Source organism: Microcebus murinus, chromosome 25 (assembly GCF_040939455.1).
Source record: "Microcebus murinus isolate Inina chromosome 25, M.murinus_Inina_mat1.0, whole genome shotgun sequence".
NCBI lineage: Eukaryota > Metazoa > Chordata > Mammalia > Primates > Cheirogaleidae > Microcebus > Microcebus murinus.
In genome coordinates, this window is record NC_134128.1 from 18,599,043 (window position 1) to 18,615,854 (window position 16,812).

Here is a 16,812-nt window from a genome sequence, read left to right on the forward strand (position 1 = left end):
ATTTTATTTTTTAATTGCAGGAACTGAAAAACTTGATCCCTAAGTCAGCAGTAGGAACATTATCTGCAAATTCTAGCAATGTAATTCAGTTGATCATTGATGCATACAACGTGAGTACATCTTAAATAAGATTAGTTTTGGACAATACCCTGTTGAGAATACTTTGCTCAAAGAAAGCTCAACTTCCTTCATATACAATTTAGCTAGCCCAGAGGACAATAAAACTTAAAGTCTATATCAGGAGAAAAAGTTATACATGTAGTCTTACAAAAGCACAGTTAAGATTTATAGGATTTTTTTCCCCATATGGAAGGAAGTTGAATAGAAATTAAAGAGGAATTGACTTTTCGTTTTAGAGCTTAATTCAGAGTACCTTTAATGGCACCCATTTAGCATTGGTTAATAATTCTAACCAATTATTTTAAATCATCTGAGGCTTTTTTTTTTTTGAGACACAGTCTCACTCTGTTACCCAAGCTAGAGCACCATGACATCAGCCTAGCTCACAGCAACCTCAAACTCCTGGGCCCAAGTGATCCTCCTGCCTCAGCCTCCCAAGTAGCTGGGACTACAGGCACATGCCACCATACCCAGCTAATTTTTTCTATATATTTTTAGTTGACCAATTAATGTCTTTCTATTTTTAGTAGAGACAGGATCTCGCTCTTGCTCAGGCTGATCTCAAACTCCTGACTTCAAGCTATCCGCCCGCCTCGGCCTCCCAGAGTGCTAGGATTACAAGCGTGAGCCACCACGCCCAGCCAGAGGCGTTTGTAATATTATGGTGTCCCTTGTGTGCCACATCTACCACTTTCAGTCCCCATGCCCTAGCCTCTTGGCAGGTTGAATTTTAGATATTTTTCCCTCATGCCATGCAGGTCCCAAAATGGTTAGGAAAGACCTGACTCAGAGAGAGGGGTTTTTTACAACAGTTTACAAGAATCCAGTTGTTCCATGTCTTCCCCATAGCTCTCAGTCTTAACAGGTTATTTTCCTCACTCCTGTCCTTGTGCGGGTGTGAACAAGAGCTAGTTTGCCCCTGCAACCTTCTCCATTTGTCCTGAGAGGTCTGATACTTTAAATAAGCACTGGCTTAAGTCCTTCCTCCTTTGGGGGGTTTTGGTTTTATTTCTTGGCCAGGCTATAGTGGCTCCTGAGCACGTTTGTTCCCAGACTGCATAGTAGTTTGTTTACCTTAGTCTGCAGTTAGCTGGAAGAGGTCAGGCCAAGGGAGAGCCATTCAGCCAGTGGAGTAAGAAAACATTTCTTCTGCATTCTTAGGATTCCTCATAATTAATAACAGGCCTTTGAATTGTGTGTTCATTAATATTTTAACTCAATAATTAAAACAAATACTCTTTTCAGTTGTGCACTTTATTTTGGTGATGGGATCTTTATTAATTAGAGCCTGTTATTCTGGGTTCTATGTTTTCTAGTCACTCAATTAGATTTGGCTTCAAAATATTATATTGAAATGATTTTTTTTTTAATAGTTTATTTTGCCCCTTGGTCTTATGCATTTCAAGTAGCATTTTGTTTGACTTTCTGGTGTATAATTAGGCTTTCTTTTAGTCCCTTTCCTCAGAGGTCATTTTGGAAAACGGCAAATTGTCAGAAGAAGTAACGATAAGTTACAAATCCTTCTGCAAGAACGGGGTGAATGGAACAGGGGAAAATGGAAGAAAATGTTCCAATATTTCCATCGGAGATGAGGTATGTTGTTGAAAAGCATTTTTTTTTGGTAGAAAAGAAAAAAATTGCTTATTTGTAAGAAAATTTAATTTATAATTTGAGAAACATTAAGAGAAATGAGTAACTTTTTGAAATATTTTTTAGTAGAATGAAATTGCTTTGTTATTTATTAACTGAATCTTGTTTTTTTTTTTTTCCTTCAAGGTTCAATTTGAAATTAGCATAACTGCAAATAAATGTCCAAATAAGGATTATGAAGTCATTAAAATTAAGCCTCTGGGCTTCACCGAAGAAGTAGAGGTTATTCTTCAGTTCATCTGTGAGTGTGATTGCCAAAGCGAAGGCATCCCTGCAAGTCCAAAGTGTCATGAGGGAAATGGGACTTTTGAGTGCGGAGCGTGCAGGTAAGTAGGAGGTTGAGACAGTGACGGAAATAGCCACCTTGGTTTAGAAAGTCATAGGCCAGGCTATGTTTTGAGACATCCAGAGAAAATCTGTTTGGAGCAAATAAATTATTTGTTCCAGCCTCCGTTGCTTACCCCAAGATGAATTGATGATCTTGTGTGTAACATTTATAGGAAGTTCTTTCCTTTTTTTCCTCAAGGTGAATACTTGTACTCCAAAGTGAAAGCTTTTATAGCCATGCAAGAAGTGTATTCCACAAACCGTTAAGGTAGCATTTCTCTCATATGATAGCAGTCCGAATTTCTAGAGCAAACAAGTTTACATAAAATATGTTTGTAAGAAAATGTTTCAGAGAAAATGTCAAACCGATTATGGTGATTTCATCTGGGAAATGGAATTATGATGCAATAAAGGATGTTCACTTTGCATTACGTGTACTTCTGCATTGCTGGAATAGTTTTTTTAAAGATATGTATTGTAAAATTAAAAAGAGAAGATGACATTTTCAGAATGTAGAATCTAATAACAAAACTTCAATTGTTTTAAATTTTATTTTCACACTGTGGTTACTTTTTTAATTAAAAATTAAAACTGAGTATACTCTGAATATAGCTTTCTCCTTAAAGGAGTAGGAAGAGGAAGGGAGTATTTTGATCTAAATGTCTTCCCCAAATGACTAGGCTTAGAAGGGGAAAATCCATGGTTATAGTTCACCATTGATTATTAATCGTTCAGAAAAACAATTTGAATGTTAATAGTTTTTATTTTCCCTGTTATACGTATCCCTTTGAGTCATACAGATCCGTTTTTAGTAAAATGTCATTTACCAATAAATCATCTTGAAAACGCTTTGCCTTTCTTCCCTTTATATTTTTACAAGATTCAGAATCAGTGTGTCCAATGTCCATGAACATTAAGTGTTGTAAAAATACATAGGGAATCTGAAAAGTATGGACCTGTAGGCTAAATTTATTTTAAAATAATATGTTAATTATATTTTCACAGTATATGCACAATATCTTTTTGTCTAACTTATACTTTTTTTGGTGTGTTTATTGTACTTTTTTAGGTTAACAATGGTACCATTGCTTTAAACTTAGAGGTGGTTCACCTATAATAGCAAATGTAATAACATGCCACTTGAATATATAACATACTCTTTAAAAAGAAGTTTATTCTCTTTTTGCAGATGTTTTATTCACCTATTAATTGCTAGATTATATTTTCATCTTGATCAAATTTGTTACTTTCCTGAAGAAATTTCTTTCCTAGGCCCTTGCATATATTTCATATGAACTTGAACGGCTGGGGCAGGGGTGTGCCCATGTGTGTGTACATATGTGCATGTTTGTGCATGCACACATAACCCTTTATACACATGTATGACATGACATCAACATACACATCTGTGTCATGTGTGGCATGAACACTCCCATATAATATATTTGTAGTTTGAAGAGATCATAGCTTTGTTTCCTTTCCCAGTCTTTTTGGCAGCATGACTTGTTATTTTGCATTATTTTTATTTTATGTCATTGCACTTCTGGCATCTTTCTTTAGGTGCAACGAGGGACGTGTTGGTAGACACTGTGAATGTAGCACAGATGAGGTTAACAGTGAAGACATGGATGCTTACTGCAGGAAAGAAAACAGTTCAGAAATCTGCAGTAACAACGGGGAGTGCGTCTGTGGACAGTGTGTTTGTAGGAAGAGGGACAATACCAATGAAATTTACTCTGGCAAATTCTGCGAATGTGATAATTTCAACTGTGATAGATCCAATGGCTTAATTTGTGGAGGTAAGGAAAGGGTCTGACGTGGTTGGTTGTAACATGTGGCCCCATGTAATATGATAAACAATTTAAGAGTTTACTTGGTGAGTAAGTAGAAAAGTTGGCAGTGTTAAGAGTCAGTCCATCCCCTAGGGACACTTTCTCCCATGTTGTTGCTTGTTTTTACTTTTAAATCAGTACTCTGATTTTGTATTTTCTATCATTGTTTTGAGAAATGATATATTTAATTGCAGGAAATGGTGTTTGCAAGTGTCGCGTGTGTGAATGCAACCCTAACTACACTGGCAGTGCTTGCGACTGTTCTTTGGACACTTCTACTTGTGAGGCCTCAAACGGCCAGATCTGCAACGGCCGGGGCATCTGTGAGTGTGGCGTCTGCAAGTGTACAGACCCCAAGTTTCAAGGGCAGACTTGTGAGATGTGTCAGACTTGCCTCGGTGTCTGTGCTGAGCACAAGTAAGTATTTCCTAAGTGCCTGAAATAGTTGATATTTACTCTCTGCTGATCTAAGTGTGCATTAGCACTAGAACCAGAATGGTGCCAATATTAGGTTATACTATAAATAAAATACCTACCACTTGGAAGCTTACTCTTTAATTCTTAAATATTGTCTTTCACTAGCTAGTAGGTATTCCAGGATAATGAAGTGTGACATATGAGAGTTATATTATTATTTTGATCTGAATTTGCTGTGTAATTGAATCTACATGGTAACCTTTGTTAAGATTACCAATTGCTTAATTACTATGTCTTGACTAAGCAAAATTGAGGGTTTTTGCCCTTCAAGAATTTTATTGTACCAGTAACACATTGTTTAAATTATTATGCTTTTATGTTACATATTTAATATGGGATAGGGCTCATTTATTGTACTACCTTTTATTTCTTTACTGGGATTTTAATTTGAACTGTAATAAATCTATAATTTCATTTGGGAAACTAGCATCTTTTTACGTAGTTTTTCCACCCAGAAATGTAGTATGCCTCTCCATTTATTTAAATCCTGCTTCATAGCTCTCGGTTCAGTTTGATCACATGAGTTTATTAGCACATGAAATAATGTTTAGGCAAATATTTATGATAAATAATAAAATTTAAATGTAATAATTTGTGTTTCAACAGAGAATGTGTTCAGTGCAGAGCCTTCAATAAAGGAGAAAAGAAAGACACATGTGCACAGGAATGCTCATATTTCAACATCACCAAGGTAGAAAACCGGGACAAATTGCCCCAGCCAGGCCAGGTAGACCCCCTGTCCCATTGTAAGGAGAAGGATGTTGATGACTGCTGGTTCTATTTCACATACTCAGTGAGTGGGAACGGAGAGATCACTGTTCACGTTGTGGAGACTCCAGGTAGAACTCTGATCATTTCAGAAATCCTTTTCATTTCCTTTGTATCTTGTTTTTACAATTTCATGCTATCGTCAAGTTCCCTGATGTCCTGGAACACTGTCCAGCTGGATTATTTTAGCTTCAAGTGGGGAAGTTTTCCATCTCTCAGAAGCTTAATATAGCATTTAATTTATTGTATAAAAAATACAGAAAAGAGAGATCAGGTTTTAAGTTTTCTGAGTGGAGAGTTTGAAGGTTAAATGCAGTAATTCATACAAGGCACTTAGAATAATGCCTGACACTTACTTACAGGTACTCAGTAAGAGTTATATCAATACAGATGATACTTAAATTTGAACTTCATTTAGACTTGGATGCTGGGTGGGAAAGATAATTTATTAAAGGATCTTACAGTACTGAATTTGTCCAACTTCTCAGAAGATAAAACATTTTTTATCTTGGCTTTACTAGTAGCTTTTTTGTAGATTCTTTGGAATTTTCTACTTTAGTGTACAGGTTTTTGTACAAACAAATTATTATTTCTTTTTGGTAAATACTAAGAGTGGAATTTTGGAGCATTTGGTAAGTATATGTTTAACTTTGTAAGAAACTGCCAAACTATTTTTTAAAGTCTCCATACTGGTTTGCATTATCACGTACGTCTTTTACAAATATTATCCCCTAGTCAGTTCATCCTGTTCATTGTTTTCTAACAAGCGTCTTGAACACCAGAGGTTTTAATTTGATGAAGTACAGTTTACCAACTTTTTCTTTTATGGATCTTGCTTTTACTGTTATATCTAAGAACTCTTTGCTTAACCCAAGATTATAAGATTTTTTCTCCTGTTTTCTTCTAGAAGTTTTGTAGTTTTCAGTTTTACATTTAGGTCTGTAACCCATTCTGAGTTAATATATGGTGAGAGGTTCAAATGTTTGCATATGAATGCCCAGTAGTTCCAGCACCATTTGTTGAAAAGAATGTCCTTTTTCTACTTTTGCTGGAAGTAGATGACCTTACATGTGTACACCTATTTCTGACTCTGTATTGTGCCCCATTAATCTGTGTGTCAGTCCTTTAGCTATACCACACTGTCTTGGAGTTTTATAGGTAGACTTGAAAGCAGGTAACGTGAGTCTTCCAACTTTGTTCTTTACCAAAAGTGTTTTTGAAATACTTACCTAGTTCTCTGCCTTCCATGTAAATGTTAACATTAGCTTGCTGATTTCTATAAAAGTTCTGCCAGGGATATAGCATTAAGTTTATAGATCAAATTGAGGGAAATTGACATCTTAACAGTTATGAAGTCTTCTAATTCATGGACATAGAATATCCCTCCATTCAGGTCTTAAAGATTTCTTTTTATCAGTGTTGAGTAATTTTTAACATGCAAATTTTGTACGTGTCTTGTTAGATTTACACATGTTTTTCATGATTTTTGATGCTATTATAAATATGTTTTAAAATTTCTACTTCCAGGCCGGGCGCGGTGGCTCACGCCTGTAATCCTAGCACTCTGGGAGGCCGAGGCGGGCGGATTGCTCAAGGTCAGGAGTTCAAAACCAACCTGAGCGAGACCCCGTCTCTACCATAAAAATAGAAAGAAATTAATTGGCCAACTAATATATATATATATAAAAATCAGCCGGGCATGGTGGCTTGTGCCTGTAGTCCCAGCTACTCGGGAGGCTGAGGCAGGAGGATCACTTGAGCCCAGGAGTTTGAGGTTGCTGTGAGCTAGGCTGACGCCACGGCACTCACTCTAGCCTAGGCAAGAAAGCGAGACTCTGTCTCAAAAAAAAAATAAAAAAAATTTCTACTTCCAAACTGTAGAAATAAATTTATTTATATATCATGTATAGAAAAATACATAAGATTTTTGTTGAATGATCATGTATAATATAACCTTGTAAATTCACTTATTTTAGTAGCTGTTTTACAGATTGTTTGGAATAATGTGCATTCATTTATGTGGGGTTTTTTTGTTCGTGTATTATTTTATTCCTATCTTTTTTTTATAGGATGTTGCCCAGTAAAAGCAAGATTCATAAATAAAGAAATTCTTCATGGTTATGGCTAGACTTTGCACATACTAGTCCCTTGTGTACTTATCATTACCTTCTTCTTTTCTAGAGTGTCCTACTGGTCCAGACATCATCCCAATTGTAGCTGGTGTGGTTGCAGGAATTGTTCTTATTGGCCTTGCATTACTGCTGATTTGGAAGCTTTTAATGATAATTCATGACAGAAGGGAATTTGCTAAATTTGAAAAGGAGAAAATGAATGCCAAATGGGACACGGTAAGTTACTAAATATCCAAAAAGTAAGGTAGCTCATAAAATAAATATAACACTTCTAAGACTTGTTTATTAACTGTAAGACTGATTATTAAAGTCTTCTTTAAATGTTTTATTCCCCTAAAAGTGTATTATTCAAAATGTTTGCATTTAGTGAAAAACAGAAAGCATAGTAAATATGTCCCATTGAAATAAAACATTATAAGAATATACTAGCTCTTGGGAGGCCGAGGCGGGCGGATTGCTCAAGGTCAGGAGTTCAAAACCAGCCTGAGCAAGAGCGAGACCCCGTCTCTACTATAAATAGAAAGAAATTAATTGGCCAACTGATATATATATAAAAAATTAGCCGGGCATGGTGGCGCATGCCTGTAGTCCCAGCTACTCGGGAGGCTGAGGCAGAAGGATCACTCGAGCCCAGGAGTTTGAGGTTGCTGTGAGCTAGGCTGACGCCACGCCACTCACTCTAGCCTGGACAACAAAGTGAGACTCTGTCTCAAAAAAAAAAAAGAATATATGTGTATGTTCTGAGTACTATAGCCAACATTTTTATTTCTTTAATAGTTTTTTTTTTTTTTGAGACAGAGTCTTGCTTTATTGCCCAGGCCAGAGTGAGTGCCGTGGCGTCAGCCTAGCTAACAGCAACCTCAAACTCCTGGGCTCAAGCAATCCTGCTGCCTCAGCCTCCCGAGTAGCTGGGACTCCAGGCATGTGCCACCATGCCCGGCTAATTTTTTCTATATATATTAGTTGGCCAATTAATTTCTTTCTATTTATAATAGAGACAGGGTCTCGCTCTTGCTCAGGCTGGTTTTGAACTCCTGACCTCGAGCAATCCGCCCGCCTCGGCCTCCCAGAGTGCTAGGATTACAGGAGTGAGCCACCGCCCCCGGCCTTCTTTAATAGTTTTGATCCTAAATCTGCTCTTCTGCCTTTTTGTCTAACACAAAACAGAATCCTACATAACGTTATCTGTGTAGCAAACTATTCAGTGGAAAGCTTCTCTCTTTTAAAAAAGAAAAAAAGAACCAACATAGAAAGCAGCCAGACTCAAAAGGCTACATACTCTGTGATGCCATTTCTATGAGATTCTGGAAAAAGGCAAAACTGTAGAGGCAGAAATCAGATCAGTGGTTGCTAGGCGCTGGAATGGGGGAAACGGTTGACCACAAAGGGGCATAAAGGATCTTTTTGGGATAACTTGATTGTGGGTGTGTTCATGCATTTGAAATCTAATGGAACTCTGCACTTAACAAAGGTATATTTTACTCTATGGAAATTACATCTCCATAAACCTTGCTTTGTAAAAAAAATTTGAAAGCCCTAAGTGACTGAAAGTTTATACCAGCATTTAGTGTTTTGAAATATGGAGTCAGAGGGTGAGGTGGCTAAATGTCAGCTCTGTGTATTCATCTTTTGATAGAAGAAGGCAGTGACTATCTTCAGTATCTTAAAATTATAAATGAGTCTTAGTCAATTCCATTTTACTACAGTTTGCTTGGGTTTTTAAAAAAGTTATGAATTTCAAAAGTATAGAAATAGTAAAAATTCCTTTTATAGTGTTGAAGCACTATAAATGTCAGTTTTCTTTCTGATGAAATCATTAGACACTATTTCTTTTACTTTAGCAAGAAAATCCGATTTACAGGAGTCCTATTAATAATTTCAAGAATCCAAACTATGGACGTAAAGCTGGTCTCTAAGTTGCCGTTCGTATCTTCTTTCACTTTCTGCCTTTGCATGTGAACTTTTATCATTTTTTTACTGCACTGTGTGTCCTTTATCACTATTGCTGGTTTTTTGAAACTCTGGCTTTATATGGCTATATTGTGGCTTTTCTTTTTGTGTGTTAACTTAGTGTTTAGAAGGCCTTTAAAATAAATTTTGTGGTATGGAAACAACAGCTGTGTTGTAGTGAAAAGAGAATGTGCTTTGTGTGCTTTGCAATTGGACAGACCTAGAGTCAGATCCCAGCTTTTCCAGTTAGTACAACAGTATTGAGACATTCACCTCCTAGAGATTTAGTTTCTCTCATCTGTAACAGAGAATCAGTGGTATCTGTTGTATGGGATAGTGGTTTTTAGCAGACACATGACAGTATATGAAATCAGTCTGTCAGTTAGAACCCTTGCTACAGTCCTGTGGCTCAGGTAGTATTATCCTTAAATAACAAATTGTGTGTAAATTTTAGGGTTGAATAGTGAAAATTGAACATGAAATCCAAATTGCAAAATAGAAAAATAATTGCAGTCTGATATATAATGTTTATATAGCATACAACTGCAATCTCATTATTACTTGTTTTAGAAAGATTTGAGATTCTTTATTTCTTGAATATAACTTGAAATTTCATTAAAAGCCAGAGGACCATATTAATGTGTATATATGTGTGTGTGTATATGTGTGTGTATGTGAATGACCCTAATTTTCAAATCTGAGATTGAAATTCTTTTATATAACAAAGACTTTAAAGAGAAAGTCTTTTATTATACTTTTAAATTAAAACTTAATTGAAATTTAATGGTTGTTGTAAGGCTTGCTTATCCTGTTCTCCAAGCTTGGGTAACTTATATTGGTGAATGTATGTTTCACCTGGATGGCAAACTTAACCATTTTCTCTAATATCAATAGTAGACAGAATTGTTCCTTAGTTTCAAACTATTAATATCTGAATTTTCATGAAAAGCTTCCAGCATGTTTTAATATAATCCCATAAGCCCCTAAAACTCTTGGATAAAAAAGGTTAATTGTGATAAGAACTGAATTCTCCTGACTGGTGGTCCAGAACTCTTCTCTCCTTTCCCAGCTGACTGAGCGTAATAGCTTCTGGAAGGATTCAGCTTGTCTCACTTCCTCCCTTACTGTGCAGTTAATGATGTTGGTAATAGTTACAATAATAGCTAACACTTATATAATACTCATGTCTCAGGCATGGTTCTAAACACTTAATCTGTATTTAATCTTCATAGTGAAAATGATAGCGGCTATTTTTATTCTTATTTCACATATGAGGAAACTGAGGCACATAAGGGCTATTTGAGCACGTTCACTAGTTGGAGGGCTGAGATTCAACCCCAGGCAGTTGGACTCCAGTGTCCACGTTCTTATCCACTGCACTGTACTGGCAGCAATCACATATCTTCAGGAGACTCTATTACCTGGTTAGGAAGAGCTAGATCACTCTTTATAGAGAATTACAGCATTTTGACAATTTCTCGTAACTCAGAATAGTACTGCTGCTGTAGACAAATGTTTGTAACAGGGAAGTCACTTCCCATAGAGTCCATCACTGCAGTTACGTTTATTTACTCAGTTGGAAGTGCATTTATAAACTGATAATGAATAACAGCCTAAAATACAAGAGTGTTTAATATTTTTAAGAGGTATAGGAAGTACTGAGAATGTTAGAAATCATTAACTTGTCAGATTTTTATTTCTAAGTAGATTTTAAGACTTTTTTTAAAGTTTGATTTGATGACAGAAAATTATAGTCAAATTCATACATGGACAGCTTGGTACGTATTTGTATTAGTCTGTCTTGACACATTTTCCTCTTTGTTTGCCTAATACTTTAGAAAGTTATTTTAAGAGAAAACTGATTAGCCAATGAAATTGCTGGGATTTTTTTTTCTTTTTTATTTGTAGGTCAAAAATAGTCAAATATTGACAACTTCATGTAATTATTTATTTCTCACAAGTGACAAAATTTGGCCTATTGAGAGGTGAAATTTTTGCTTTTGCCATATGTTTATACCTTGAAGGAAATTATCTACAAATAATTATAATTTAAACTTAATATTTTTATTATTAATTTAATTTTTGGCTAAAATGTTACTACTTGAGCCAAAATTCAAGAAGCAAAAGTTTGGTAAAAATTTCTGTATGAATTAGTGCATTCCAGGCAAATTAATGACTATAGATTATTCTACAAGATTCAAGAAAAATTAAAGTAGAAATTAATGAGTATCAGTAAATTAAATTATGGATTGTAAAGCACTTTTCAGATATGGGACTAAGGTTTGCCAGTCAATTACATCATTAACATATTTACATATTTGGGATAACAGGCACTGTAATTATTTTGGCACATATAGGCATGGTAAAAAAAACATATCACACTATCGATTTATAACTGTTCAAGTGGGTTGAAAAAATTATTTTTCCCCATCTGCTGTCATGTAATTTAAATGTGGATTCCAAATCTCCTACAATTATGTTATTTTATATATCAGTATATAATAGAAATGTTTCTGTGGCTACCACTGTCAGCCACTCCAGAGTGAGCACAAAGATGACATTTCACCGAGTACAGAGAGCTTCGTTTCAGAATATAACCTTGTTCTCTTTATTTAAATAAGCTTTGTTTTTTGCTGGGGTAGGGCTGGGGTTGCACTCTGATCGATGGAACTAATCTGGTTTATTTTAGCTTACCTCATTTAAAAGGATGCCTAATGCAGATAGTGAGATTAATTTTACCTCTAACCTTGCATGTTAAACTTTTGTTTGTATGGACTTTGACATAATAAATATAAATGTTTGGTACATGACAAGACAAACTTTTCTCCAAAGGTAAGTTCTTCCATATAAATTATACTTTGGAATCATCAGTAATATAAAGCTTTTTAAAATTTTTTTATCCTTCCTTTACAGTTCTTAAGTATTGAATATATTAGATTTATCTTATGCATTACAAAGAAACTTAATTAAATAGCAATTTATTTTCCCAACATATTTGAAAGAATGAGCAGTACTGGCCTTATATGCAGATAGGAGGATAGAAAGGACAAGTCTGATTTATTTGTACTCTATGGCTTTTTTTTTTTTTTTGAGACAGAGTCTCACTCTTGCCCTGGCTAGAGTGCTGTGCGTCAGCCTAGCTCACAGCAATCTCAAACTCCTGGGCCCAAGCAATCCTCCTGCCTCAACCTCCCTAGTAGCTGGGATTAGAGGCATGCACCACCAAGCTTGGCTAATTTTTTCTATATATTTTTAGTTGGCCAACTAATTTCTTTCTATTTTTAGTAGAGACGGGGTCTCAATCTTGCTCAGGCTGGTTTCGAACTCCTGACATTGAGTGATCCACCCACCTCGGCCTCGCAGAGTGCTAGGATTACAGGCATGAGCCACTGCGCCCAGCCCTCTATGACTTTTTTTTTTTTTTTTTTTTTTGAGACAGAGTCTCGCTTTGTTGTCCAGGCTAGAGTGAGTGCCGTGGTGTCAGCCTAGCTCACAGCAACCTCAATCTCCTGGGCTCGAGCGATCCTCCTGCCTCAGCCTCCCGAGTAGCTGGGACTACAGGCATGCGCCACCATGCCCGGCTAATTTTTTTTTTATATATATATCAGTTGGCCAATTAATTTCTTTCTATTTATAGTAGAGACGGGGTCTCGCTCTCGCTCAGGCTGGTTTTTTGAACTCCTGACCTTGAGCAATCCGCCCGCCTCGGCCTCCCAAGAGCTAGGATTACAGGCGTGAGCCACCGCGCCCGGCCCCTCTATGACTTTTTAAGAGGTAGTTGCTAGGGTCCAGTTTCCTGACCTCCAGTTCGAAAGTCTGCTGCAATGCCTGTACATGCATTAGCTCCAGTTAGGTTTCGAGCTCAGAATCTGATATTCTGGATGATTTCATTGTCCAAAACATATGATGTTTGTTTCTGAGGGATCCTGAGTTCTTCAACGTTTCTGAAACAACCAGTCAGGTTGTGTTTTGAGCAGTGGGGGATGAGGGCTAAGGTGTGTTGCCATGTTCTGATTGGTATTGAGACCAGGGGCTGAGACGAAATCACAGTGCTTTATTTGGTTGGTGTCTTGCAGGACCAGCCTTTATATGCCACAGTTTCCCTCAATGGTTTCCCACCTACAGGATGAAGTTCTGACTTCTAAGCGTGGCACACAGGGCCTTTCATGACTGGCACTGCCTTGTCTCCTTCCCCATCCCCACGCCTCAAATCATATGCCACCTCCACACACACACAAGAACTTCTGAACTACAGAATATTTTTACATAAATGTGCCCTTCTTTTCCCTACACCTTGACTTTGCACAGATTTCTATTTACATTTCAATAATTTATCCATAGTCAATTTCACTGTGAAAATATGTCTTATCTTCCCAGATAAAGTTTATCACTTTTCTTACACTATTCCCAGATTATTAGAATTCCTTATTTTCATGTCTGTCATCCATGAAACTGTACTTACTGTCCTTGAGGGCAGAAATTGTGGCACCAAAAAGCCAGATACAATCTGAAGTGAAGTATGAGTAAAATTTTAAAAACAACAAATACTTTTAGATGCTTTTTATAAATACCTTTTAAAAAATCACCTGCAACTCTATAGTAAGATGTAAAGCTAAACATTCTTTTTTTTTTTTTTTTGGAGACAGAGTCTCACTCTATTGCCTGGGCTAGAGCGCCATGGCATCAGCCTAGCTCAAAGCAACCTCCAACTCCTGGGCTCAAGGGATCCTTCTGCCTCAGCCTCCCGAGTAGCTGGGACTATAGGCATGTGCCACTATGCCCAGCTATATATTTTTAGTTGGCCAATTAATTTCTTTCTATTTTTATGGTAGAGACGGGGTCTCACTCAGGCTGGTTTTGAACTCCTGACCTTGAGCAATCCGCCCGCCTCGGCCTTCCAGAGTGCTAGGATTACAGGCGTGAGCCACCGCGCCTGGCCTAACATAAGAGAATTTTTAAAGACAATGGTGGTATGGGATTATATGTTATTTTCTGCTGAAAACATCACTGTCAGTATATTTTTGGATCTTGAAAGATCTCTTGTGTTTATGGCTTGGAGTCACTTGCTAGGCTTCATGTCAGTACTCTGCTAAAATATAGTATTACAATAAAACATCTTACCAATATGATATTGAAGAATGACAATTATTTCATGAAGGACGGTAATTATTTTAGTTAGCATTCTAAGCAAATTTGACAGTGTGACTTGGTGAATGTCACCAAGTGTGTCCTCAGTGACACTGTGACAGCCTTTACCTGAGAAGTCTAATGCAGTCACTTTTGTGGATGAGCCCGAAGAACACACCTCCCTCACTGCAGTGAAAGCCAACAACTCCTGTCTTGGTTGTCAAACACTTGCTGTGCACAGAAAGGGGTGAGGCAGTTGGTGGCAGCAGAGGTAACACTTCCGACACGTTGCAGATGAGTTCAAAGGCAATCCGAGCACATTCCCTGCCCTGGAGGACATTCTTAAATCAACCCACCGGTGGAGTAAGGACTTAAAACAGTGCCAGAAAACAGGGACATCATTAGACTTGGAGAACAAAGCTTTTGTTTTTCATTTTAATAGAAGCCTTTATTAATGTCTTTAAAACAATTGTGATACCTGGACAGATGAAATAGAAATAACTTCTTAAAATAACTGTAACTTTCAATTTTGCTTTATGAATAATACTATATGGTTTTACTATAGTAGAGTAACTAATAATTTTTCTCACTTTTTTTTTTTTAGGGTGAAAATCCTATTTATAAGAGTGCCGTGACAACTGTGGTCAATCCGAAGTATGAGGGAAAATAAGTACTACCTGTGCAAAACTTCACAGCACTGAATGCAAAAGTAGCAGTTTCCATAGTCACAGTAAAATAGCTTTAGGGCAGTATTGCCATGGTTTTACTCATGTGCAGGTTTTGAAAATGTACAATATGTATAATTAAAAAAAAATTTTATTATTTTGAAAATAATGTTATAATCTATGCCAGGGACTGACAAAAGACTTGAGACAGGATGGTTATCCTCATCAGCTAAGGTCACATTGTGCCTTTTTGACCTTTTCTTCCTGGACTATTGAAATCAAGCTGTTATTGGATACAGTGCTAAAGTACTGAACACAAGGAGGGTTTCTATTAATCATGTATTGAAACTGATTTTTAGCTTTACAGATACGTCAAGTTTTCAGTTATACAGAATCCAAAGTAAATGTCTTGCTAGCTAGTTTAGGATTGTTTTAAATCTGTTATTTTGCTGTTTGCCTATTAGACGTGACTGATGATATATATGAAAGGCAAGGATGTTGAGAGTTACTGATGTAAAATAGTTTTAAAACAGTTGCTCTATAAAGGCCCATGGGAAAAAGTTACAGAGTTAGGAAGGAAAAACAAATAGCTTTAAAACCTGTGTGCCATTTTAAGAGTTACTTAATCTTTGGTAACTTTTATGCCTTCTCTTTATAAATACAAGCCTTAGATGAAAGTGCTGGGGAATTTTCTGCTAAAGAGTCCTTGATTTTGGCACTATTTACATAAAGGCCATAATTTACAAAGTGTTCGCTAAATGGGGACCTTTTAAGTTGAATTTATTTTATTGTTTTTGTTTTGTTTAATGCCGGTGCTTTTTTATCACCCCTCCTAATCCTTTAGTGTATTTCTTTGCAATTTTGGGGTAAGACATTTTTATCAGGACTTTTTCTTTGAAGTTTTTGCTGTATATTTGCCTTTTTACTGACTGTGTGAAGTTGTACTATGGCCCGTGTAACAGCTATCACTTGCGCAAGTCTTATTTTCAGTTAGTGCCGTAACAAACCACTGTATATTTACTTTTCATTATTTGAGTTGCCCATCTTGTTTCCTACTAGTCACATTCTTGTTTTAAGTGCCTTTTAATTTTAACAGTTCACTTTTTACAATGCTATTTACTGAAGTTATTTATTAAATAAAAATGCCTAAAATACTTCAATCATATGCTTTGGCTGTATGTTAATTGACATATTTTGTCGGTTTGTGTGTATGACATTTTTATAAGTTAAAGAAGTTGAGGGAAAACATTTCTGGATGGTGGGTATTTTACTTAAGAAGCTAAAACATAGGCCGGGCGCGGTGGCTCACGCCTGTAATCCTAGCTCTTGGGAGGCCGAGGCGGGCGGATTGCTCAAGGTCAGGAGTTCAAAACCAGCCTGAGCAAGAGCGAGACCCCGTCTCTACTATAAATAGAAAGAAATTAATTGGCCAACTGATATATATATAAAAAATTAGCCGGGCATGGTGGCGCATGCCTGTAGTCCCAGCTACTCGGGAGGCTGAGGCAGAAGGATCGCTCGAGCCCAGGAGTTTGAGGTTGCTGTGAGCTAGGCTGACGCCATGGCACTCACTCTAGCCTGGACAACAAAGCGAGACTCTGTCTCAAAAAAAAAAAAAAAAAAAAAAAAAAAAAGAAGCTAAAACATAATTAAGAGAAAAAAAAGATGTGCTAGGGACAGAAAGAGAGTAGTACAACAAAATACAGACTTTAAGACTATCTTTGGGCTTGCTAAATAATGTTCGATAGATCCTTACTCATCTGT

General features: G+C 36.7%; 1 protein-coding gene across 2 annotated transcripts in view; it reads left to right on the forward strand.

Moving 5' to 3' along the window:
- The window catches only part of ITGB1 (integrin subunit beta 1), a 45,651-nt gene extending 29,438 nt beyond the window's left edge, over nucleotides 1-16,213 (forward strand). The window contains exons 9-16 of one of the 2 annotated variants that reach the window (XM_075997706.1): nucleotides 21-110; nucleotides 1,573-1,713; nucleotides 1,897-2,096; nucleotides 3,658-3,896; nucleotides 4,124-4,346; nucleotides 5,013-5,245; nucleotides 7,356-7,522; nucleotides 14,988-16,213. In XM_075997706.1, coding sequence (XP_075853821.1) covers nucleotides 21-110; nucleotides 1,573-1,713; nucleotides 1,897-2,096; nucleotides 3,658-3,896; nucleotides 4,124-4,346; nucleotides 5,013-5,245; nucleotides 7,356-7,522; nucleotides 14,988-15,053 — 1,359 coding nt within the window. In that variant the 3' untranslated portion in view covers nucleotides 15,054-16,213. Of the gene's footprint in view, nucleotides 1-20; nucleotides 111-1,572; nucleotides 1,714-1,896; nucleotides 2,097-3,657; nucleotides 3,897-4,123; nucleotides 4,347-5,012; nucleotides 5,246-7,355; nucleotides 7,523-9,147 lie in introns of both variants that reach the window. The other variant, XM_075997705.1, reaches the window with a different exon arrangement.
- The last annotated feature ends 599 nt before the right edge of the window (nucleotides 16,214-16,812 follow it).